At 33.4% G+C, this 24,718-nt stretch overlaps 2 protein-coding genes across 3 annotated transcripts in view; both read left to right on the top strand.

Annotated features, from left to right (window-relative positions):
• Positions 1-20,344, top strand: part of sli (slit guidance ligand) — a 153,781-nt gene extending 133,437 nt beyond the window's left edge. Inside the window, exons 3-17 of one of the 2 annotated variants that reach the window (XM_070634239.1) lie at positions 991-1,062; positions 11,098-11,169; positions 12,450-12,521; positions 12,599-12,978; positions 13,350-13,491; positions 13,692-14,051; positions 14,478-14,635; positions 14,711-14,864; positions 14,941-15,159; positions 15,921-16,433; positions 16,584-16,727; positions 17,166-18,332; positions 18,410-18,788; positions 18,854-18,971; positions 19,975-20,344. In XM_070634239.1, the coding sequence (XP_070490340.1) occupies positions 991-1,062; positions 11,098-11,169; positions 12,450-12,521; positions 12,599-12,978; positions 13,350-13,491; positions 13,692-14,051; positions 14,478-14,635; positions 14,711-14,864; positions 14,941-15,159; positions 15,921-16,433; positions 16,584-16,727; positions 17,166-18,332; positions 18,410-18,788; positions 18,854-18,971; positions 19,975-20,204 (4,180 nt within the window). In that variant the 3' untranslated portion in view covers positions 20,205-20,344. Of the gene's footprint in view, positions 1-990; positions 1,063-11,097; positions 11,170-12,449; positions 12,522-12,598; positions 12,979-13,349; positions 13,492-13,691; positions 14,052-14,477; positions 14,636-14,710; positions 14,865-14,940; positions 15,160-15,920; positions 16,434-16,583; positions 16,728-17,165; positions 18,333-18,409; positions 18,789-18,853; positions 19,044-19,974 lie in introns of both variants that reach the window. The other variant, XM_070634238.1, reaches the window with a different exon arrangement.
• Positions 20,345-20,351: 7 nt separating this feature from the next.
• Positions 20,352-21,938, top strand: LOC139086490 (putative uncharacterized protein DDB_G0282499). The gene has a single exon (XM_070634954.1). The coding sequence runs from the start codon at positions 20,352-20,354 to the stop codon at positions 21,936-21,938; it is 1,587 nt and encodes a 528-aa protein (XP_070491055.1).
• Positions 21,939-24,718: the final 2,780 nt, after the last annotated feature.

The raw sequence follows: 24,718 nt of genomic DNA, 5'->3' as shown, positions 1-24,718 counted from the left end.
GTTCATTGCAAAAATTCTATTCTTCACAAAAAGTCTTCGGTTCGAATCCCAACCATTTCAATATGAAAATCATACGCATTTTTAACACTTTTAGGTTCTTTTTTTGTTTTTCTACCAAATTCCAATGTTCAAATCCCGTCCGCGTTCCACATTGTATCCCCTAATCGCATTTTTCTTCTACACGGACATTGCTTACTTTATTTCTTACTACATAAAAGATATGTGTAAGATTGTAGGCAATAAATTTCCATCTTAGATACATGTGTATACCTTACATTGTAAGTATAAATATAAGACATAAAACCAAGAAGTGAAAGTCAAGGAAGGAGGAAAGCGAAAATAGAAATTCCATGTTACTATAGAGAAGCACGTGAAAGGCAATTAATGAGATCCTTTCTTCGCTACATTCCACTTCCACTCCCTTTACAGCTAAGATATCAACGATGTGTTGAAATTTTCTCAAAAAAATTCAGGAGGGGCGACGCTAAATGAAGTTTTTGTTGCTGTTACTCGTATGTTCAGGTAGATTCATTTATCAATCTTGTTGACTTCCTCCCCAAAAACTCGTGCAAGTTACAAAATGGAAAATGACAAGAACAAAGCTACTGCCATTGATGTTCATTTCTTCCCTCATCAATTTCCAAAAACAAAAAAAAATTGTTATTAATTGCTAGCTATTTCCTTAATTCGTTCTTTACTCATGCCCTGCGTAATGATGATACGATATGATATGAGGGCATCGCATGCAGCATAAACATAATATTGAATTAAATAATTACATAATATATATTGGCAAATAATGGAGTTAGTTTTTCGATAATTATCTCTGAGGTATTAAGTAATTTTCGTTCACAACTTGGAGTTTGAGGTACGAACACCTGCCTGCCGGTTCAATCAATCGACTTCCTCTCATATGTATTTTGCTATTTAATTTAATTGATGTGTTTTAAGAAGATTAACTAACTTTATTTTTTATTTCTATCTTTTCAGGGATCTCCAAGGAAACAACATAACAATTATTTACGAAACAGATTTTATAAACTTATCGAAACTTAGGATTTTGTAAGTATTTTAAACAATTTTTTAAGGGAAAGTGTGCCATGGAAGAATGCAGAGATGCGTAACTAGTGAAGTGAAAATTTGATGCATCATTAAGAATTGCTGAAACTGATGCAAAATTTAAAGATGCAAAAAATTAAATCGCGTCTTTTTAAGCATCATTTGATTTTTTTTGCATCTTTTAACATATTGCGTCTTTCTTATCAATTCTTTTTTGCGTCTTTTTCACATAATTTACACATTTCATCTAAGTTGACTTTGAACAAATGGTTTAAATTGAAAATCTTGCTTCAAATATTGAAGATGCAATTTAAAGACGCGAATAAATTGATGCAAAAGAATCTCAAATATCTTCCATTGGCACACCTTAAATTGAAAATTATTCTTTATTATTAAATCTGTTATCTCAACTGAACCGCAAAAGAATAAGAACAAAAAAACAAAAAATAATCGCACCAGCTACTGTGTTAAAAACAAAGCTGGTTAGGGATGGATGAAGAAGAAGAAAATCTTCTTGTGGTTTTTGCAATGAATGAATAATACATTAAAATTGTCGGCGGCAAGTATAATCTTTTTATCATGATACACACATAGGGGAAAACGGCAGCAAAGTAATCGAAGAAGTGAGAATGTGGAAAATTTATTGCACAACAAATGCCAATGGATGAGAGGCAGGAGAGACGAAAAAAAGAAGAATTTACCCACATTTTAATTATTTCCGTCGTTATTTTTTATCTTATTTAGTAATTTTAACGCAGTTTTGTTAGGGAAATGAACTAGTTTTGGGAGATGGATGAGTTTTGGGGATTCAGTTTGGGATGGCTTGTTCAGTTTTGGTATACTGGATGTCTTACTTACTTACTGTAACCATCTGACTCAGCTCTGGATGTGTATTGGTTTAAGATTCAAATAGGAATGTTTCTTGCTGTTCCTACTTTAAAAACGCATAAAATGCTGAATTTCAAATTTAATAATCGAGGATTCGAACCCTCTGGAGGCCACTAAATGCGCCTCAACTCCCCTAAAACCACATCACCACCCCTTGATTCTAACCATTAATGCCTTCAACGTCAGCATCAAAAAAGGGAGAATTTAATGTTAAGGAATTTCGATTTTCTGATACTCAACCAGCAATTCTACCTACCCATTCCAATATTATCGCTCTAATAAATTTTCATTCCAAGATAAATCCCTCCACGCCACCACCAGCAGTAGCAACAAAACATTACCGTATTTCAGTTCATGTACGCGTACGCATTCATTCACTTGCAATACGTATAGTAAAATTTATAGTGTGTAACTTGCAAGGAAGGCATGAAATAAGAAGGATGAGGAAGAACAAGAAAAATACATCTCAAGGGGACGCAAAAATGCCTATTACATTATTTTTTATGGGCATTCCTGTTACCGCATATTTTTATAAATAAAGTACACACAAAAAAATGTATATCCACCATGAGCATTTACAGACGGAAAAGTGAAAAAAAAAAATTATAAACTTTTTTGATGGCTTACCATTAAGTCAGGCGCCCTTTTACATTTCTTCTTATTGCATTGCATGCTATTACGCGTGTATGAATTTACGTGTACAGTGTCTTACACCAGTCATATCCACGGTAATATCATTTCATTTTCATAAACCCAAGACTACTGTTGCTGTTGTTTTCTTCGGTGTTTAAGGTAGCCTTTGGGATGGAAATTTTGAGGTTATGTTGACATTTTGTCTTGTTTTGATGGCTTTAATGGTTAATTTTGAAATTTGATAGGTTAGTTATGAGAATTAAGAATTTAATAGCTGATTGCTCTATACATCCTAGATAGTAGATTTGTACATCCAGTCACAAATATGTAGCTTAATACATAACCTTAAATTATGACTTTTTCAATTGTAGTTAACTTTGAATTACAAAACTTCATTAAATTTTCAAATTTAAAAAATTCGTTGAATTTTTCAAAATTTCAAACTCTAAAAATCCGTTACAAATTTTCAAATTATTCAAACTTCTTTAAAATGCGTTCTTTCCTTCATCCCACGCAACACCTCCCACGACACTACGGTTACCAGCAATTTTCCCTTATAGGGGTGAACTTTGTAAGATTAAGGTTGAGATGTTAATAAAATATTTCTCATCTTCCTCACTTAACGTTTCTGTGTGGCTTCTTCGTAATATCAATTTTCCACTGCCATAGAAATTGGCCTTTTCCTTACATACTCTTTTTATTCCATTCATTCATTCGTATTTTATTATTATTATCATCACATGTATGATTGTGTGTGGATATGGATCACCCCATGTACTTTTTTTATACAGCACGCAATTTTTTTTTATTGTCAAAAATGAATTTTTTTTTTTCGTACACTCAAGAGACAAACAAACAATAAAGGAAGAAGGAAAAGTGTCCCTTCGGAAAAGTCTATTTTGGATGTTAAGGAGAAAATATTGGAATGATGTTATAGAAAAGTTTCTAGATCAGTGATGGGCAACCTGTGTGCCGCGGTACACAAAATTCTTCAAATTGCCATGAACCAAGTGAGCTATGCGACTTAATTCCAGCCTTACCACCAAGGTGTGCCGCAAAGAATAAAAGGTTGTGCACCACTGGACTAACTTCTTCCTATGTGACTTTCGACAATAAAACGAATAACGAAATCTATAGACACAATTTTTCATCGAATTATATTTCTTTCTTCCACTTCTTATCCCTTTTTTTTTGTGTCTATAAATGCTTGTTTCGTTCGTGCGAAATATTTTTCTTATTACATTGTTGACTCTTGAGTTGGAATTGGTGTGTTATTGGATATGGAGTGCAGAATGAAAGATGAAATTGGATGAGAATGGTTTCGATATTGCTTGGAATTGGAGAATTGGATTATGTGACTGTAATTTAGTACCTAACACTCCTTGAAGTTGGTATTGAAGGTCAGAGTGGATAGCATGTGTAGATGTTGCTATAGCTAAGCTATTCTAACAGTCAAGGATAATTCAATTTAAATATTCTAGATGAGCATGTTCTCTAGTAAATTACTCTTAGCATGCTAGGGCTATACACTTGTAAATACAGTGGATAAGCGTACGAATCCTTCAAATTATTAGGCTACACTCTCATGTAATGATTAAGAGATTTATTGGGTGAGAGGAAGCCTCTATTGGGAATCGAACCGACTCCCTCACAAAAGTGATCTGAAGTCTATCAACTAGGCCACTGAGGCCTTAATCTCGTACTGACTGATTTACCTTCATATAGATCGATACCCAAGCAGAGAAGTTGTTACTCGACTAGCTGTATGTCTGGTTCTAAGCACTCCCAAATCGCATCTGTACGACATTAGTCATCCTACAACAAGTCAAACAATAGCCTGTCTACTCAAGATACTTCAGATTCCACTCAGACACCATAATTACCCAAAATATACCAATAAATGCGCTTCATGCCCCCAAAAATACCCAACTTGCCTTACTACATATTTCATAAACGCACTTATTTCTCATCCTTTATTCGCTCTGATGAAGGATAAATTGTATAAGAATATCCAATTTTTCTTGCTGGTGTTGGCATAAAAGACATTTTCATGAGGATAAAAGGACGAAGCTTTTTTTCAACCATATCATTTTTCGATAAAATCTCTTATAATTTTCAAATTTTAAAAACCGGAAAAAAAATATTTTACAGGAAGATATATAGATATATGAAGAAGGGTGACATAACATGCATTATAGCATACACTATAGATGAAATATATATGATTATTGCGAAGTACCCAACAGTATATACATTGAATGGAATGAAAAGGATCGAGATAGAGTTCCGCCATACAATGATTCTTCGTCTTATCCCCTCCGACTCATTGGTTGCTACTCACATGAATGTCCTAAGAAGTTTTGGATATGAGAGACGAGAAAAGGAAGGAAAAAGTCGTCATGTGAAATGAAAAATGGAAAAATATTCATCATGGATTGTTATTATTTGTTGCCACACACACACATACATACATAAGCATCCATAATAATTCTATGAGATAAAGGACATGAAATGAGGATTCAAATAAGTATGCCAATCTATAATTCCATTGTCTGACTCATCCATCCTTAGTAAATTCTTGTCTCTTATTGGCACTGTATGATGAGGAGGAGGTGGAGGTTCATAATGAAATATTGAAAACAGCACACAAAGTGCGGTCGGTACATCAAAATCAGTTTGTGCCTTTTTGTCGGATCTATGACACAAATTGATAATCAATGAGTCGTCGGATGTGACTGTATCTGTATACAAAACTTTTTTTTTTTTTGTTGCGGACATAAGACCATTGGCAATGGATAACAAATGACTCCAATCAATAAACTTTTTCTTCATTCACATAGGCACATCTCTTATTCGTGATAGCTTATTGATGGCTTCGCAATTTTTCAGTCTCCAATTTTGGACTTTGATAAAATGGAAAATTGAGAATGGACAAAAAGATAATTTTATTCTCTGGTCTGTTCCTTTTTATTTGGAAAATGCAACAGAAAACCCAACTCACTAATGAGAAAATATACAGCATTCCGGAATCAATTTGTTGTGCTGGGGGAAAAAAATTAGTTTGAATTCATATTGAGGAGTATGTTTGACTGTAGAGCATCAAGTATGTAGATAGAATTGAGGGTTAGAAATTGAATGTCTATTAAGGATAGTCATTATGAAGTTAGTGGCTTTTTGGTCGTATCTCGTCGGTTTTCGTTCCGAGAAGCTTGTGACCAAAGGTTCGAATCTTATTCAGATTAACTAATTATGTCTGATTTCGCTCAAATGTCCATAAAAGACAAAATAAGAACAGCAAGCCAAAATCACTAAATAAACCTGAAAAGTCAGATTAAAATATCGATTTTGTGTTACTTCTTATACAAATTCGAAATTAATTGGGGCTGAATAGTTTGATATTTATTTATTTACTTTGGTTCGAAGAAAAAAACTGAATCCCGAGCAGTACATCATGATTGAAAGACATAACGTAGATATATAGCATAAACCAATCAAATGAACTCTGTATGGCTTTCAAATGCTTAGCCAATGGTTCTATGTGTATCGCTCAGGACGCAATATGAGTTCTTTACAGCATATCACATCTCTAATGGACAGATTCTTACTTGACTAGCTGTATATCTAGATCTAAAAACGATTAGTGTCATTATGGTATCAATTTTCGGAATCCTATTCATCCTGGAACAGTGTCCCACCTTATGACGTAACCTTATGACTGACTCATCCACAAGGTACAGCTCGGTACCATCGACGACGAAGAAGCCAACGGAACAGATCTCGTGCTGATAATTCTCTTGTGGCACTATAATTAATGATATTGAAAATGGATTCGATAAAAAAAAGGCACATAAAAACCGCATAGCGTGGCTTAATATGCTTGTTAAATGAGTTATAACGATGCATTTGGTGATCAGGTTTATAAATATTCATATGCTGTATAAGATTGAATTTTTAATAAATCCAAAAAAATAAACCTTTTTTATTAATAAATTGGAACCTCTTTAAAGGCCCTTACATGATGAAAATGAATAATCAGAGATGAAATTAATTACAAACACTTTTCATATCAACGCCAGATTAAAGATTCTCTGACCACGCACACACACGCTCATTTACATATTATTTGTAGATGCTACAGGTATTTTGCATAACCGACAAGATTCTTCCTCGCTTTTTCTTACTGATTTTATTTGTTTCCACGCCTCTCATCAACTGATTTTTCAATCTTTTAATATATTGAATCTATCGATCTTTTTTTGGGTCTATCCTCCTCAACAAGTAATTTGTTGAATATTTAACATAGACTTAATTATAGCGATAAATAATTTTGGGGAATTTGTTGTCCAATAGAGTAAACAAATCTCTAACTTTATCGATTTTCATTAATAATATTTGTTCAATCCGATGATGATGATGATTTCCATAGAGTCACTCGGAAATCCATTTATGGATCTTAAGTTTGGCGATATTTCAATCTCATTTCGTAATAATCGAGGATGGGTATGATGATCATCTATTTTGAATAGATTTGATTATGTGAAAATTGAAAATAAAAATTATAATAGACAATCCAAAAGGCCATTAGATGAAGTCTCATGTGACTGATGCGATGTTGATTCTTTAGAACTATAGGGAAATTTATTATAGAGAAATCAAATGAAATTTAATCAATTTCCATAAACAAATCTTTCTCCATAATTCAATTGAAACATGACGATGAATAGAATTAGTTTGGGATTGCTTTATGATGAAGCTTGATGCGCATTTGGAATTGGTTTTGTGATTATTTAAGCAATTTTGATCAAAAATGATTCTGAACTGTCAAAAATAATTCAAATTTAATCAACAAATCTTAGTTGCAAGCCCCTCTCAAATATTTCAGAATTTTCACAATTCAAACAGTAAACATTGAAAAAAAAATACTTTAATTTAATTATTAGCCATTCATCATTGTTCTTTCAATGTTTTCGAACAATTAAGATCAACAGCACAAGCAATTACTACTCATAACAGCAAATTACGTCCAATTCTTCCAACAAAACCAATTGAATTTAACATATTGACACCAAGTCGATCAATCAACATACAAGACAAGACAAAATACGACTAGAAACTCACTTTCCACAACACCAACGCGCTGCAACAAGAAGACCCACAAACAAATGCATGATTGGAGTGTCCATAAGATTGAAATTCACCATAATCGATCAGAGATCACGTCAAGGCGAGAAATTGAAATGATTATTCAACTTTTTTTTTGTATCTCCACTTCTTCTTTCATTTCCACTTTATTCTTCTTCATTGATTTCATATGAAGTCTATTTGACTTTGATATGCGCAACATGAGCGCGATCGTAAGATTTTTTTATGCATAGTTTCATTTCTGAAACTAAACAAATTTGATATCGTCATGCGGGATCGCCTCCAGATCAAATTTAGTCACTTAGAAAATTGAGTTATTTTATTTGATTTCTAGTGTGTAAAATTCCATGATTGCCATGATTGATTGATTAATGAAATTGACAAATAAATGTCGAAACGTTTTGAGAAGTTTTAATTTCAGTGTCAGTTAATTGAATAGATAGGAGGTTGGAGTCTATTGAATAGATAAGATTCCAACAATGAGACTTGCATCCGTTAGATTCTATTTACTCGTTATCTTAATTTACCGTTGTTTCTAATGCATTTTGCCCTTCAATTTCTTTTTCTACAATTTATATGTATATGCAGTTAGGCATTAGTAAGACCGAAAGATTAATGATCTTTAATATCGAGGAATATCCATTTAGTATTGATGATTTCTTTTATTTTCGGTTTTTGACTTTAGTTTTCGAGGTCAATAACGAAAAAAATATGAAATTCCTTCTTATTTAGAGTCATGGCACCCCAGTGACTTCACAGAACTTAAACATACCCAAAAAGAATAAATTCACAAAATTATTATATTGATGGACATCTCAATTATATGCGATTTATCATTTTATTACGGATATATTCAATGTGCTGTTGATGATGAGTCTGGCACTCAATACAAGGGTGCGATAATAAAAATTATTAATGATTTCGCAAATTCTCTGACACTAATAAACTGTAAACTGTTGCTCTATACTCTCGTGATAGACTTTTTATGATTTCTCGCCATTCAGTCAGTTCCAATTCATCCAAAAAATCACATCCAAAAAAGTTACAAATCGATCTAATTATCAAGTTATTTATGTATCTTCTTTTATCTGTCATCGACCGACATTTAATTTGAATTTTAATTCCTTTTTTTTGTTCATCATCATCAACTCATTTCGTCCACGCTGATTGAACACCAATTGATGTGTGTCGTTGTGATTGTCATTAAAAGTCATTATGAAAATCACTCGAGTTTTATGCTTTTTTTGAAGATGAGCATTTATGGATGCATTTGAATGTAGGGATTCATGTCACAACGTGACGCCCTTTGAATTCATTATTGTTGATCGTAATTTTGATGGGTTGTGAATAAATTATTGCAGCTGTTTGGGTTGGTAGGGGATTTAGACTGTTGTCAGGTGCAGTAGAAGTACTTTGGATGTTAGTTCGATTCTCAATGAAGTCAATGAGAGATTCTTAGAAGTACAATGTGACGAACCGCATTTTTCGCGGTAGAAAAAGGTCGGAATTTGGTGTCATGGTGACTTTAGGGCATCTTACCATTAATACTGTGACGTACCGGTGTTCTAGCTAGACATGCCGTATTATTCGGGATATCTAAGGAAGGGTTATAGGTTTAGCAACAGTTTTCTTACTATCATTGCTTCTTATCAGACTTTTCTGTATTATGTCACATAACTGACCCATCCACACCCATCCTCATCCCATATTGTAGACACTAGTCATCAGTTCCAATGCGTTGACATCCAAATTCCAGCAATCCATTTAACTCAATTAAAATCATAGAAAATCCCACATTTCCGCGCATTACTCACATTCTGGCTCATTTCCTGCGAAATACACAATGGACCATCATTTGATTCCCTATTCAGAATCTCCCATAAATAATTTCCAGCAGGCTTTTACGTATTTTTCTCATAAAAAATTCTCTTGAATAAATAAAAAAAAAATGTGAAGAGCATAATAAAAAAAAGTGTAGCCTATAAAAACTTTTTTTTGTTTTATGGCTTAATTAGAGAAATTGTGGACATCGTCGACGACGATGGAAAAGAACACAGAACGTAGAGGAGAGGAAAGTTGATGCAATTAAATTAAAGAGTTTTGAGATTATTTTTTTTTTTCCTCATCTCCTTCAGCTATGGAAAAAAAAGCATATATAAAACATAAAAAGTGAATATAAAAAAAAAGTATATGCGGTGGCGGTCGCAGAAGCAGCGAACATTGAATGTCGCAATGGTCATTGAGATAACTATAATGAGAAATGAGCTGAAATATGGTACTTAAAATAAACGAATGGGATGAGAAACAGAAATGGATATAAAAAAGAATGAAAACAAGTAATAAAGTTGTTGCGTTAATGGAAAAGGCGATGAGATTTGAGTTTGCGGACTTTAGATCAGTTCTAATTTCGATAATTTCTTTGACATGCTGGATGTTTTTTTATTGCGGATTTAATTCGTTTGAGAATTTTATTTCAATTTTCGGAGTTGAGAATTTATTGGGAGTCAACTGCTGTAGAATGACGTAAATTTTTCGGGAATTGATGTTTATGGTGCTTTAAGATGATGGCAGTTGGCTCTGAATTTTAAAAATAATTAGTCAAATTAATTAAATTATGGAAAATATAAAGTGATTTTTATGATATTTAAAGTCGGTAACCTCAATAGTCAGGCATTAATAGGGCTCATAACTTTCTGACAACTTCCGTTCTTCTGATGATTTGAAACTTGGACTATTAAGCAATTCAAGAGTTCTTAACGACTTACTCGAACGACATAAATGAAGAAGGTTCCGCAAACAGCTTTCAAGGCTCATTTCTTGTATGGATCAGTTGTGATCCATGATCTCCCATAGATGTCTCCTAAAGCTGGCTTTATCCGTGGCTTTCATTTGTACTCAACAGCATCCATCCAAGATTTCCTTGGTCGTCCATGTAACTTCTTAGATCCCTCAAACTTGAGACTTCTTAAGTCAATCTTCTTGCGAATTCCGAAAATTCATCAAAAAACTCAATCAAAATTAATGTATAATTTGATCACAAAAACACATCTGTTATCAAAATGACTCTTCTTCCATAATAATCATCATTAAGCAGGCACAAGACATAATAACACGAAAATGACCAAAAAAAAGTATAAAATAATGCCGCCAACAATCATACATGTAAATATTTATGAATGCATAAATTCAATTTTAATAACAGCATTAAAAGAATGGGAAGATAAACATACACTGCGAATCAGGCACATGTTGAGATAATAATAATTTTTTATTATTTGTAAAATTACTCATTAAATTATTATTCGATGTTCATTTCTCACAATTCCTTTTATTCTTCCATTTCATTTCCATATTTCGATGCAATTATAACAACAGACAATTAACAGATAATCAACTGCACACAATCGAGAAGGATGCATTTGCAGATCTCACTGGATTGGAGAGGCTGTAAGTATTTATAATGCAATAAACAATTTTTTTTTTTTTTTAAAATTATAGGGCATATTCTTTTTTGGCAGGCAATTGTTAATAGCATTATTTATTTGCTGTGAAGTGATTTTTTTGGGAAGGTTTGAATGGAAATGGGCAATGGTGATGATACATTGGCATTTAATGGAACTTGCTGGGATTGATGTGGATTTTCAGCACGATTGACATCAAGTTGCGAGTGTGACAGAAGGACGGCAAGGAAACTTAACGCGATGAGATAGCAAATTTGAGAATTTACCATCCTTCTCAAAAGCTACCGTTAAATTTTTTCAAAAAAAAAAATTGTTTTTGTTAATATTCAAATTTTTTTTGACCGTTAATTTTAATTTTCTAATTTTCTTCGTAACGTAAATTTTTAATTTAAAATAAGTATAGTTTGAATTTTTCGACAATCTAATGTCGAACTCGGCTACACTCTGACTCAAGGCTTTAAGTATACAGGCGCCTAGGTGTAGTTATAGCTATATTTGCATCTATGTTAATCGGAGATGCATTTACTAAATTTAAGAAGTAGTTTAAGTTAATTATTAATAGTAATATGATAGATTTATCAACAAAATTAGTAAGATCTTGAAGATTTTTAGGTTCGAATCCTAAATAATTCAGTAAGTTTTTTAGTATTGAGATAGTGTATTATTTTTTTTTTATGAAAAGTAGTTAAAATTTAAATCAGATGTCTTCAAACCTCCCAGAAAACAGTCGACTCAACTGCATATCCACAGTCCTCATCTACCTCAAGTTTCAGTAATTCCATGTTCATCATAGCCATTCTGCGTGACTATACTTCACAGCAACTCATCCAAAATGTCACATTCAATCCTCAAACTGCCTACATCTCATCCAAACGTATCCATCCAATCCTCAAACCACAGCCGGAATGTAAAATAAAATCACTCTGTTAAATTCATTTCCTTTATTTCCACTTTTATAATGTTCGACTTTCAAATGCACATCCAGAATCTGTGAAATAAAATTTTTAATTTAATTGAAATTCCAATCTTGTGTGAATTAATTAACTTGCCTCATTGTCGTCTCCTTTATTTCCATTTATTTAAACAAGAATGAAAGCAAATTGCAATAAATTAACTGCCGTCAATTGTGTGCCAAAAAAGAATGAGAGAAACACATGCACGGGAATGGGAAATAAATTTTTTTTTTATGAACTTTACTGAGCTATTAAAACTTTGTCTTGTAATCTCCAACTTTCCGTACCTAAAAAAAAATTTTTATTTTTGCAGGCGATTAAACAACAATAAAATTAAAGCACTTCCCGATAATTTGTTGGCGAGCATGACCAGTCTAGTGCGAGTGTAAGTATATATACATCCCCTCCATACACATCCCGTCCTCAATTAAACATTATTCATTCTTTATTACTCTTATCCAGTGACTTATCAAATAATGAGATCGCAGCTATATCAAAGAGAATGTTTAAAGGCGTTACAGCACTTCGAAGTCTTCAATTAGACCACAATCAGATTGTTTGTATTGATGAGCAGGCATTCAAGAATCTACATGAATTGGAAATTCTCACATTAAATAACAACAATATAACGACAATGCCGCGTGAAATGTTCTCAAACATGCCACGACTTCGAGCATTAAGACTATCCGATAATCCATTTGCATGCGATTGCCATTTGTCGTGGCTTTCAAAATTTCTACGAAGTGCACCGCGATTAGCACCATATACACGATGTCATTCACCGAGTCAGTTGAAAGGACAAAACGTGGCTGATTTGCACGATCAAGAGTTCAAATGTTCAGGTATGTAATGATGATGATGACTATGATGATGACTATTTAGTTTTCAATAACATGCAACATCCCACAGTGTCTTTCTTTTTTCATTTTATATTTGTGTATCGTTTCGTTCATTTCATGCATAAAATAGCAATAAACATTTGTGAGGCCAATTGTCGCTTTACATCTTCCGTGCATATATATATTTTCGGCATTTTCAAATCTCCCCTCAATATCCAATATCTCCAACAATGAACGAAATTTACATAAATATCTCATTTGTTCAGTTCCTATAGTCAATAATTTATTTTTATGACATTTCTTTGTTTTCTTTTCCTTCCCATATTACCCATATCATGACTGCTACTTGCATTTTTGTGATACATTTTGTGTAGGATTGACTGAACATGCACCGATTGAATGTGGTGGACGAAGCTTATGTCCACATCCATGTCGTTGTGCTGAAGGAATTGTTGATTGTCGTGAGAAAAGTTTGGCAAATGTTCCATTGACTCTACCGGAGGATACGACTGAAATGTAAGTATTGTCTATGATTCTTATTACTAGGATGTTCAACTCCTGAGGAACCGAAGCAGCACGACCCTCTGGATTACCTTGAACAATAGAATCTAAAATTGTGTTCCTCAGGAACCTTTGCAATATTTATGAGATTAGCAGTCAATGTTGACATCCCTTTAGATACTCAATGCTTACTAATAAATTCTATCTATTCACAGACGCCTGGAGCAAAATTACATCACAGAAATCCCACCGAAAGCATTCACAAACCATCGCCGATTAAGACGAATAGATTTGTCCAACAACAACATTTCACGTATCGCTTACGATGCTTTTTCTGGATTAAAATCTCTCAACTCGCTCGTACTCTATGGCAACAAAATAAAGGAGCTTCCAGCGGGAGTCTTCAAAGGATTAACATCATTGCAATTGTTGCTGTTGAATGCAAATGAAATATCGTGCATTCGTAAGGATTCGTTTAAGGACTTAACAAGCTTGAGCTTGTTATCACTCTATGACAACAATATTCAATCGCTTTCAAATGGAACATTCGAGTCACTGAAGCAGATTCAGACGCTGTAAGTTGTTTACTTTCTTTTCAGTTTGGCATAAATCACTGAGCTTTTGAGTTATGGATGGTTTTTGATTGGAAGTTGCTGAATTAGTTATTTGAATTGGATGCATTTTGTCCATTGATTATGGGATGCCGTAGGATGCTAGATTTAGGGCATTAAGGCTTTATGGAGACGAATATGCCAGAGGGAATCGAGATTCCTTTATGGACGAGTGGATTGCCGTCTAACTGATTCCAAAGCCTTCTTTAATGTGAGAATTCAATTCCTATGAAACGGTCAATTCCAGAATTCTTTGATACAAAACAATGCGAATAGTCCATCCAACACCAAAACTCAAAAAATCATTGATATGCCAATTATATGCGCCATAAATATCCCCAATATCTAGGTGCACTAATTACATAAACTTTATTCCTCCTCTACCCACAGACATTTGGCACGTAATCCATTTATATGTGATTGTAATCTGAAATGGTTAGCAGACTACTTGCACAAAAATCCAATCGAAACGAGTGGCGCCAAGTGTGAGGCACCGAAGAAGATGCATCGCAGGAAAATTGAGTCATTGAGAGAGGAAAAGCTGAAATGTGAGTTTAATTAGTTTTTCCTCATTTTGATGGAAGTTCCAATTAAAAATTAATTTACGAATATGTCACATTTAGGTACGGAGGATTTGAGGAGTAAATATGCAGCAGATTGTCGTGCTGAACCGCTTGAGTGTCCTGCTGTTTGTCACTGTGAACGAACCACTGTTGATTGTTCCGGACGTGGATTAAAGGAAATACCGCGCGACATTCCGTTATATACGACAGAACTGTAAGTGAAATGGACATCAATCAACGTGTGTTGTTTTTCGTCATTGACTGACTTTATTTTCGATTTTCAATTACAGTTTACTGAATGACAACCAGTTAGGCCGCATTAAATCCGATGGACTGTTTGGTCGTCTGCCAAATCTTGTCAAATTGGATTTACGTCGTAATCAAATTACTGGAATTGAGCCGCGAGCATTTGAGGGTGCATTTAAAATTCAGGAAATGTTGATAAGTGAAAACAAGATGTCGGAAGTGCATAACAAGATGTTTTTCGGTCTTCATAACTTGAAAACTTTGTAAGTATACTTTGAGGCATCACTCATGACTGCCTTTTTTCTATTTCAAATATAACGATCATAAAAATTGAATAGCAAAGCTTTTATAAAGCCTTAACATTTCATTTAAAAGGTGGTGAATGCAATACCATAAAATTCATTTTAATTACGACCTAAAAAAAGGCGACAAAAAGTGTCAGCACGCTATATTATGGCAAAGTCACAATTAGTCTAATTGTATAGACCTTTTTACCATTCACTCTTCAACCGTTGAATTTCCGCGCTTCTAGTGTTGTTTCCTTTCATCAGCAATTTTCAAACGAAAATTGTTTTTCATTTTCCTGCCTTTTCACGTCACACGAAAGTGCAATAAAAGTTTGGTGTCGATAAAGCTGATGGTGGATGACTTGTGAGCTTTGCAGGTAGCACATCCAGTTGAGCATTTAGCTGATTTCTTTGAATTTTAATAAATTCAGAATTTTGTTTTGTTCATAAATTTTTGAACTTTGAATTTTTTGAATTTTAAACTTCCGTTAAATTTCTATCAATTTTTTGAATGACCTGGATACTAAGGTGACTTGACTAAAATTCAAACTTTCAAAACCTTGCTGACTCACCGTCAGAACATGCACAAGCCACCTCAATTCTTTATAAACAGCTCAGCAAATTATAACAAGTTTAACACATTCTTACGTAACCATACCAACACTTATCGCGTGAAACTATTTACATTTATTCTCATTTCCATTTCTCCTTATTTTTATCCACTCATTTCATGACAGATCACTGTTTGATAACGTGATTTCGTGTGTAATGCCTGGCAGTTTTGACCAATTGACATCATTATCGCAACTCAATTTGGCATCAAATCCATTCTCATGTAATTGCCACTTGGCATGGTTCTCGGACTGGCTGAGAAAGAAGCAATTGGGCGGGACGCCAGCACGTTGTGCATCACCAGCGAAGGTGAAGGATGTAGCTATCAAAGAAATGCCTCATCATGAATTCAAGTGTACTGCTGATGGCGATCAAGGATGTCTTGGTGATGATTATTGTCCTGCATCATGTACATGTACGGGAACTGTTGTGAGATGCTCAAGAAACTCATTGAATGAAATTCCACGAAATATTCCATCCGAGACAACTGAATTGTATTTGGAATCAAATAATATCTCAATGATTCATTCTGATCGCTTGAAGCACTTAAAATCATTGACACGCTTGGACTTGAGCAACAATCGCATTAGTATTCTATCCAACTATACATTCACAAATCTCACAAAGCTCTCAACACTGTAAGTAGACATATATATTATATAGTACATTGACTAAAGTCGTACTTAATATTAACATAAAGGCATGATAACATGCATTTTGTGGCAGTAAAAAATGAGAAATATTCATTAACACAATCATAACCATTTTCTCTTCCTACTAATAAATAGGATAATAAGCTTCAATAATCTCCAATGTGTTCAACGACATGCATTGACTGGCTTGAAGAACTTACGTGTCTTATCGCTACACGGCAATCAAATTTCTATGATACCAGAGGGTGCATTCAATGATCTACAATCGATAACTCATATGTAAGTTATATCTCACTATTATTTTATTTTATGTTCATGGATTAAGAGGCGATTAGAGTAGCTTTGTGATTGGGAATATCAGATATGGATGTTGGAATTTTTAAATTAATTTTTTCATAAAATTGTGTAAAGTCGTATGTTTCACACGGTTTTGGGAATTTTAACATTGACCTTTAAGGGTCTTAGACGAGTTGTCAATAATCGTGTGCAACATACGATTTTGGGTTCTATGAAGAAAGTTCATCTATAAAAGTTTCCCAATCCCTGATATTGCCTCTATCCATGTATCATTCGAAATCGATACTGATACCTCTTTTCTGTTATTAATCGTATTTTCATATCCGCTAATGCATTTTTATTCCATTCTCTCTTTATGTCTACCTCCGAAATGTTTTATACATGTTACATGCATTGCCACCAAAAAAAAAATATGCACAGTGCATTGGGAAGTAATCCATTATATTGCGATTGTTCACTAAAATGGCTTTCCGAATGGGTTAAATTGGATTATGTCGAGCCGGGTATTGCACGATGTGCTGAACCAGAACGAATGAAAGACAAACTTATTCTATCGACACCAGCAAATCAATTCATTTGCAAAGAGAAAGTAAGCAATGAGATATTGTCGAAATGTGATGCATGCTATACATTCCCATGTAAAAATAATGCGGAATGTGTTGTTAAGCCAGAAAGACAGTATGAATGTCGCTGTGCTCCAGGCTATCATGGTGTACATTGTGAAAATATGATTGATGCATGCTATGGAAATCCATGTAGACATGGTGGAAAATGTAGCGTTTTAGAGGAAGGACGTTTTAGTTGTGAATGTGCAGCCGGCTACAAAGGAGCCAGATGTGAGATCAATATTGACGATTGTGAGGAACACAAATGTCAAAATAATGGCACATGTGTCGATGGCGTTCAATCGTACTCATGCAGTTGTCTGGCTGGTTTTACGGGCGAATATTGCGAAACGAAAATACAATTTTGCGGAAGTGATTTTAATCCATGTTCAAACGGTGCCAAATGCGTTGACCATTACACACATTATACATGCGAATGCTTGGCCGGATTCCGCGGAGTCAATTGTACTGAGAATATTGATGATTGTGAGAATCACATGTGTCAAAATGGCGGTACATGTGTTGATGGAATCGATTCCTATTATTGTCAATGTCCAAGTGAATTTACTGGTAAATTCTGTGAAGGAACTCCAATGGTCTCAATGATGTATCCACAAACATCACCATGTCAAAATCATGAATGTAAATTTGGTGTCTGCTTCCAACCCAAACCAACATCGTCTGACTACATTTGTAAATGCAATCCTGGCTACACCGGAAAACGTTGCGAATATTTAACGTCTTTGACTTTCCTGCATAATAACAGCTTCGTCGAAATGGAGCCGTTAAGAATGAAGCCGGAAGCCAATGTTACCATAATATTCAGCACAAAAGAGAAAAATGGCGTTCTTGTGTACAATGGAAATAATAACAATGAGCATTTTGCTGTTGAGCTTTTCAACAAACGCATTCGTGTGAGCTATGATGTTGGAAATCAGCCAACTTCTACAATGTATAGTTTCGAGGAGGTAACAGACGGAAAGTAAGTATTCCTTAAGATTTTGCCTTCATCATGTTCTCGAAAATGTAACTTTTTTTTTTATCAATCCTTTCCTTTAGATACCACAAAGTTGAATTGTATGCTTACAAGAAGAATATAACCCTTCGTGTTGATGGCGAACAAGCACGTTCGGTGATAAATGAAGGCACTAAGGAGTATGTTAAATTCTCATCGGCAATGTTTATTGGTGGCGTTTCACCCGAAGCAGCACAGCAAGCATATAATCATTATCATTTAAGAAACATTACAAGCTTTACTGGATGTATGAAGGAAGTGTGGATAAATCATAAGCAAGTTGATTTTGTAAATGCTGCACGTCAGCAAAAAGTTAGTCCCGGATGTGCATTATTAGACTCACATTTTGATGGCGATGATAATGGTGAGAGTGTTCAAGATCAATTCATACAAGAGCCGCCTGAAGATGATTCTCAAGAGGAGGTAAGTGTGGCTATAGGAAAAAAATGATTATTTGGTATTTAATGACCACTTTATATCCAATATAGATATCAAATCCATGTGATAATCATCAGTGTAAAAGAGGCGGTAAATGCATACCCAATAATAAAGGCTCATATAGTTGTAAATGTCCTAAAGGCTATAGAGGACGGTACTGTGAGCAAGGTGAGGTCACTACCTTAATGTCGCAAAAAATGGTGGAGGCATACGACGAACCTTACGAGAAAGCCACTAACGGTATAATGCTAATTTCATATTACTAATTCACTAACCTCAAAATTTATCATCTGACGTGTATTTAAGTCAAAGGCAGTCAAAGTCATTCCTATTTGTAATAAAATATATTAAAAATCATTAAATTCTTGACACATATTTATGTCCATTGCATGGCTATGAACTATCCATCTCTCTCTCTTATTTCCATCTGTATCTTTATCAATCAAATTCATTACTGCTTAACTTAATTCATCTTAAATACACGCCCGATTGCTTACTAATTTGCCTTAAATAATTTTTTATTATTCGTTATTTGACATCGTCACGCAATTTTATTTGTTCTGCTGAAATTATTAGTGGCACTCAGTCGCGAATTTTTATTTTGTGCTTAATGTTGTTCTTTACTGACCTTGAAAATTGATTCAACGGAAATTTTTAATTTGAATTTTTCTGAATTTATGGAAAAATTACCGAATTTCCAAATTTATGAACTTTTAAAGCTTTAAATTCCTTTAAGCCTATCAAATCATTGTTTCTATCAGTTCTCATTCTATTATTGATGTAAAATATTAACTAAATGTGCTTATGAAGGTTCAAATCTCGATTCACTATCACATCATTGACTAAGGATCAAATTGTTTGCAAAATTTTAAATTAAATTCAAATAAATCATTAAAATTTCATTAATTACACGGCAAAGACGCCATAAATCAGCACAAAATTGTGACTTATTCACGAGTAATTTATTACATAATCGACCAAATTCTCAGACATTCTTATATTCCGAGAATTTCTTATTGTATAATTTATTCTCCTTTTGTTCTTCCACAAAAAAAAAAAAAAATTACTTAATGAGCAAAGCACAACATTTATTATTATTTATTATTAATGAATGTCATTAACTAATTGCTAAATTTTCCTTTTCTTTTCTTCCTCCCAAAAAAAATCATAGCTGCTCCACGATGTCGCAAAATACAAACAAAAGAGTTTTATACAGAGAATGGCTGCCGATCGAAGCAGCAGGTAAAGATGGGTAGATGTGCTGGTGGTTGCGGCAGTCAATGTTGTACTGCAAAGACCACACGACAGCGTAAAGTTCGCATGGAATGCAAAAACAAAAAGGATTACGTTAAGACTTTAGAAATAGTTCGAAAATGCCATTGTACAAAGAAGTGCTACTGACTGCAAGACGCGACTACCCAACAAAATGATATAATAATTAATAATATAATTTCTAGTAGTAATAAGGATGATAATAATAATAATAATAATAATAATGATTCAACTATATTAAACGGTAATAAAATTATTAATGATGAATCTATTATGATGGATGAACTATATATGATGGGAGATGACCCATCAGTCTACTTATCACCTCCAGAATCACTTACTGCACCATTAATTAGTACCGAAAAAATATTAATGGAACAGAGTGGATTAGGTGATGATGATGTTATTATAACAAATTCAACTAATCAAATGTTAGATGTAGTAAATAATAATAGTAATAGTAATAAGAGACAAAGAAAAGGTAATAGAAGACAAAATAATAATCAACAACAGAGAAATCGAAATCGTAACAGCAACAATCAAAATGATGGAACATCATTTGATGATAACAATCCCATTAATGTAATTTCAGCATTTAATCGAACGGGTAAAATTTATAATAAATTGAGGAAGAATGATGCCGTCAAAGTAATCGATACGCCAAGTGGTCGAGCGGGATTTGTTTATCAAAGTGGCACCAGCAGTAATAGTGCTAGTAGTAGTAGTAGCATTAACAGTAATGCTAATAATCAAGATTCTCCCATAAGTACATCAATCAAAGAAAGTAATACCAACAATTGGGATGATCCATACAGTAACAATCATTTTGTTAATCGTAATGCCAATGATGTTAAATTAATTCCATCTGATGATACTAGCAATAAAAAGATATTGCCAGTATTGACATCAGATGGTAAGATTGCACTAGTTGTACGTGGAGACACTAGTCGATACTTTGATGAGAGTCAAAATAATGGAAGTGGCAATAGTATTAATTCGAAAAAGTATGAGCCTATAACAAATCTTACATCGATCATTACGGCACTTAATAGTAATAATGACAATAATAATTTTAATAAGCATAATGACAGTATTAATGTAAGTGACACAAATGTCGAATTGAAGTCAATCCAAGAACAGAATCGACTCATTAATCGACTTGATGAGTTTTTCGCGTCAGTTACAAATAAGGTAAAACATATAGAAGAAGAGCTTGAACAAAAGTTAGGTATTGATTTAGATGACGACAGTAATGACGGTCGTGATAAAATAGAGGACAGTGATGATGAAAGCTTCCAAGTTGATCCAATGACAACAACAACGACAACAATGGAAGCACTTGTTGATGAGGATGATAAGGTTGGTAAGGACCTTTTACTCATCAATCGTCCACTTTCTGAAGTACTTGGACTTCCAAAGAAGACACATTATCATCATCCACACGATCCAATGCATACAACACCTACAGAAATTCCTTATATCCGACAGTCAAATGAGAATCGTAGAACTAATACAGCTCATAAAACGTCATCGACACAAAGTAGTACAACAACAATAACAACTACGACAACAACAACAACTGAAGAATTTGATCTAGAAAGTCCAGAAAAAATAAATATAGCTGTGATTCCACGTTTCGATTCAGAACTCGAAGAGCGATTGTTTGGCAAGAGCCGTGACAATATGAATCGTAACATGAATGAGAGGACAAATGAAATCCCCAACACAAGTGGAGCAATTTCATCAATTCATTGTGCTATGCAAGTGATGATTGCAATTGCATGTGCATGTACAATATTTGGGGTATTGGGTGCTTACTATAGAAACAATATTGTGAATCAAATTCGCATACTTCATTGGTGACTATTTGTGCCGAAAAATGATCGAAATCGAGAGGAAGTACAAGAACCTACGCCACTATAGTCATTGCTATTATTGTCGATTCTCATCAATTATTATCTACACTACTATTGCTGCTACACAAATGTCAACTTTGTTATACAGTCACAAGCTTTAAAATTGCTTATTTTTAGATAGGAAGTCTTCTTGCCATTGCTCAATTAAGGATTAAATGCAATGAGAGGAATTTTTATATGAATAAAAATAAGATTGTTGTTGTTTGCTGGGAAACTTGATGGATATGACGCTGAGTAGGGTTAGGTACTTGAATGCTAAAGGTTAAGCTAGTCTGAGCGGGACAGTATAGTTATTGGAGTACAGCTAAGCAGGTTGTACTCTGATAAAGCAATTTAGGTCAATTAGTCCAGATTGTGACTGTAATGTGCTGCTCAGGAACTGTTCATGCTACACCCTTCCTTTGATTGTAGACGAATGTATTTGTGGACGCATATTCTATTAGTTAACTACGGTACGGTTCTAATTAGACATACAGCTGTCACAAAAATATTCTAGATCCATGAATCTCAAGCTATTCATCCTCAGATCTATCTAATAAATGAGATAAATATGTTGTTAGTCTTCTATTACCTTTTCTTATACATAAAAAAAAGTATAAAATCCAAATATTCAAGTCATATTGCTATCTTATGTCTTAAGAAAGGAAAAAAACGAAAAACTTATGTTGAGTCAAATGAAAAACATCAAAAGTAACATGATCATCCATACATCCAAAAAATGAAATTACCGTTTAAAATTCACCATCATTAAAAAAGAATGAAATTAATAATTTTAGAAAAAAAAGAGAATAATTTTCTAAAATGAACAAATTGATACAAAAACAAATAGTTATTAGGGTAGTCGCGCGCGCATTCAGTTTATGATTTTGTCTTTTTATATATATTGATGAAGATATAAGAAAAAAGAACACAAATCATTTTCTTTTATTATTTTGTTGTAAATTTTTTAGATAATAGAAAATTTTTTATTGGATTTAAAAAATCCAATTGTGGGAAGTAATACGAAATGGAAAGTATAAACAAGAGGAAGAACAAATTATAAAAAATTAACAAAGGAGGAACTTTTTTAACATTTTTTTTTAGTTATTTATAAAAGTCGCAATAGATTTTTTTTATTTTATTATTTTGTACAGGATGGAAGCAGGTTTTTATAAGTTTAATGTGAGTTTGGACTGTTGAGTGAGGTTTAGCGAGCTCAATTTGTGAAGATTTTGAGGTTAGGTTATGATTTTAAAGGCAAGATACAAAGCTTCTATATTTGAGGTTAGGTTATTGTTCACTACTTAAATAATAAGAATTTAGTTCCAAAAATAGAGAAATATTGCAAAAATCAGAGTTGCCTGTTAGAGCTTGACAAGGAACAGAAAGAAACTAAGTTAAGGAAACAACCAGACAGTGATAAATGAACTTGCTTGGATCAAGCCTTATTCTAAGAGCTTACAAGGCAAGAATGTGCATCTTCTTAAGCCTGAGATCAAAGTCGATTTCGGTTTTGTATGGAAAAGTCGACTTGGGTTGACTCAATTCGGTATAAAAATGGAATCGACTTTGAGCTCTGGTATAAGCAGTTACTGTACTCAGAATTAGAGCTTCTAGAGCACTGTCAAGTTGCTTTATTAAGTTCAGATCATCATTATGACACAGGTATGCCAAAATGTCGCTGTCAACTATTTGCAGCAGCATGTTGCTATTCTTAGGGTCCTAGTTAGCAACTCAGTCATAAAAACATTATAAATTACACAAAAATGCTCAATTCCAAGTCAATTTCCATAAGTAAACAAAAACATAACCTCAGAAAATTCACAAATTTTCTATCACTCCACGTCAACATCCAATAAGCTCCAAAATTAATTTTGTGCGATATTTTAATTTTCATTATAAGTTTAACACGATAAAGAAAACCAATAGACAATAGAGCACCAATCCGTCGAATTGAATTTTTCACTAAACTCACTCTCTCTCACTCACTGCCGTCACCTGCTTTTAACCGAATTTAAAGAAAGAAATGGCAAAATAATTTTTTCGTTTTTTTACGCAATTCAAAAGAATAATCTCTGCATGTATTTTAAAAAAGAGAAGTATAAAGCATAATATATTATAGTATCATTTCAGTGTCGTATATTTCTGTATATTTATTTTTAATTATTTTATATTTTATATCCTTTCTCTCTATATAAATATATGTTCTACCAATTTTACAAGCTAAAAAAAAATAAATTTGTTTATATTGAAAGAATCAAGTCGATGGTAGTCTGTAATAAATAATAAAAAAAAATGGAACTTAATCGATTATGGACGAAAAAAAATATTAAAAAATAAAGAGAAAAACAAAATTATTTATGTATAGAAATTGAATTATTTTTGTTGATACTTCATTTTTTCTGTCTGATTTCTGCGGTGGGAAGGTGGAATGGTCTTTTTGAAGTTTGCTACAATGAAGCTCATTGAGGTAGGAGATAAGCAATTTATACCAAATTGATCAAAGTTGGCTTACCAATAAAAAGATTGATCTGTGCTAATATTTTGACTAGATATCATGTATAGATCTTTATGGACTAAGGATACCAGCCTTAATATGAGTTATTAACCACAAGAATTAGATCATGAATCACAATTGATCTGCCCGACTAATAGAGTAACTAAGTAACCACAAGAATTCCTATATAATTCCATTATATAGCACAGCAATTCTTATATTGACACATCTGTATTTTTGGATATTTAGGC

The sequence above is a fragment of the Chironomus tepperi genome, unplaced genomic scaffold (genome assembly GCF_022539635.2).
Source record: "Chironomus tepperi strain 1889 unplaced genomic scaffold, CSIRO-AGI_Ctep_v1 contig_85, whole genome shotgun sequence".
NCBI lineage: Eukaryota > Metazoa > Arthropoda > Insecta > Diptera > Chironomidae > Chironomus > Chironomus tepperi.
Note: the sequence above shows the minus strand (reverse complement) of the source record. Positions and strands in the feature narration are given on the sequence as shown.

What these genes read in the sequence shown, in the direction of transcription:
- LOC139086490 (XM_070634954.1), top strand. Translation starts at nt 20,352, where the DNA reads ATGGATGAACTATATATGATGGGAGATGACCCATCAGTCTACTTATCA.